The sequence below is a fragment of the Sphaeroforma arctica genome (assembly GCF_001186125.1).
Source record: "Sphaeroforma arctica JP610 unplaced genomic scaffold supercont1.467, whole genome shotgun sequence".
In the NCBI taxonomy this organism is placed as follows: Eukaryota; class Ichthyosporea; order Ichthyophonida; genus Sphaeroforma; species Sphaeroforma arctica.
Window position 1 is genome coordinate 65,946 of NW_014040091.1, and position 2,263 is coordinate 68,208.

Sequence of the window (2,263 nt, forward strand, 5' to 3'; positions counted from 1 at the left end):
ACCATCATATACACACTCACACTCTCACCACGCACACACATCATATCATCATATACACACTCACTCACTCATCACGACACACGTCATAACAACATACACACACACTCTCACTCATCACGCACACACGTCAGAACAACATATACACACACTTACTCATCACGCACACACGTCATGGCAACATATACACACACACACGTCCATCTATGTACACTGTTGACGTTGGCGTGACTGGGTTCCTCAGGCAAAAGAAGGGATGAACATGGTGTCGTATAAGATCAAGGATAAGAACGGTGACGGGTACTGTGGCATTGCTGTATCCGCACGGGAGGCTGCACGTCTGGCTATACTTGTGCCCAGGGCCAAGTACTACACCTGGTTCCATCCCGAGGACTTCTTCTCGGCCACGGAATACAGTGGGAGGTAGGTAGAAGTTGATTAGCAGATACAGTATGTCTGTATTATACAGTACATCTAGGTGTGTTGGTACCAAGAGGCAAGTATTAGGCCTGGTTTTATCCCGAGGGCTTCTTCTCGACCACAGAGTACAGTGGGAGGTAGGTAGATGTCCTGTACATCTATAAATAGATTAGTAGATGTTGTATATCTCTCGCTAATATGCCTGAACCGAGGAATAGCAACTGCCAATGCACCTTACGGCATTTTATAAATAGATTAGTAGATGTTGTATATCTCTCGCTAATATGCCTGAACCGGGGAATAGCAACTGCCAGTGCACCTTACGGCATTTTATAAATAGTATTAATTATATGCATATTTATACCAAGACCTTTAAAGCAGGGTACTGGTATATGCATGAATCAAGTAGTACTAGTTATATGGATATCTATGGCGTGTCATATGGAGTGTATGTATGAAACATGTAGAATTCCGATTATTAGTTATATCTTTACCATTACAATGGGTTTACGTATGTCACAAGTAATGCTTAAACCAATTGGTACCTGTGGCAGTTTTACGTAGGGCCTTTGCATGAAACAATCAGTGCGAACTAACTCCACTGGTATTAAAGTCATTTATAACTCAACTGGTATAAATGTCATTTATAACTCCACTGGTATATACGGCATTTATAACTCCACTGGTATCTATGGCATTTATAGCTCCACTGATCTATGGCATTTATAACCACTGATATCTATGGCATTTATAACTCTACTCGCAACTGTAACATTTTTAACTCCACCGGTGTCTGTGGCATTTCCAAATAGGGTGTATGCATGGACAGAGGAGAGGGCTCAGGAGGCAGGTCGTGCGGATCCCAAGAAATGGATACCACAGAGCAGTGTGACAAGTGGGACCATGTGGTTACTGGACGAGGAGTAAGTACACTGTATATCTGTACTTATTCCTGCCCATATATACGCATATACACATATGCACATATACACAAGTACACACTATGTTACATATGGCTATATATATATATATATATATATAACCAGTGGATTGTATATTCAACCAGAGGTTTATATATAGCCGGTTGCTAATATTGCACACGGATTAGTATGTGCATTCGAAGTTCGATACCACAGAGCAGTTTGACCAGTGAGATCATTTGGTGGGTGGGCCAGGAGTAAGTGCATTTTACATTTATGCATGTTCTCTGTAAAAATACCCGGATGGACATGTTTAGTGAATTACCTAAGTGTGTGTGATATATATGACATTTGTATTTTTGTGATATATATGATGTTTGTATTTTTGTGATATATATGATGTTTGTATTTTGATGATGTATATGATGTTTGTATTTTGCCTACAACCACTGATAGTAAACAAGTGATACTGACCACTACCAACGCTTTCCCAACACTCTGCCCCGCACTCAGAGCTGAGCGGTTGCGGTTAAATCCTGTAGAGAGTATAGCTCATCTGGACGCCAATGGCGACTCTAACTCGACTGAGAGCTCAACCAACACACCAGACCACGTGGGTGGGGAAACTCGGTCAAGCGATGCAAGTGATAGGCTTTTAGAAAAACAATCTCGAGATTCTGTGAGCAGTACTGATACTATAGAGCTGGCTAGCACACTTAGGGTTAGTACGGCGAGTGAGAGTACTGTTGAGGGTGCGGTTGCCCCGGAAGATGGGGTCAAAAACAGTAAAACTGCAGAAAAAGGGGTACAGGATATGAGTGGTGAGAGTGGTGCACATACGACTGCAGAGGTGGAGCAGTGTTGCGGTAGGATAGACGACTCGTGAAACGCAATATGTAATTCAGGTGAATATATAAATAGTATCG

At 42.0% G+C, this 2,263-nt stretch overlaps 1 protein-coding gene across 1 annotated transcript; it reads left to right on the forward strand.

Moving 5' to 3' along the window:
• The first annotated feature begins 239 nt into the window (after positions 1-239).
• SARC_06511 (hypothetical protein) lies at positions 240-2,263 on the forward strand. Its single transcript, XM_014299586.1, has 3 exons — positions 240-420; positions 1,230-1,340; positions 1,851-2,263. The coding sequence occupies exons 1-3, from the start codon at positions 254-256 to the stop codon at positions 2,221-2,223; spliced, it is 651 nt and encodes a 216-aa protein (XP_014155061.1). The 5' UTR covers positions 240-253; the 3' UTR covers positions 2,224-2,263.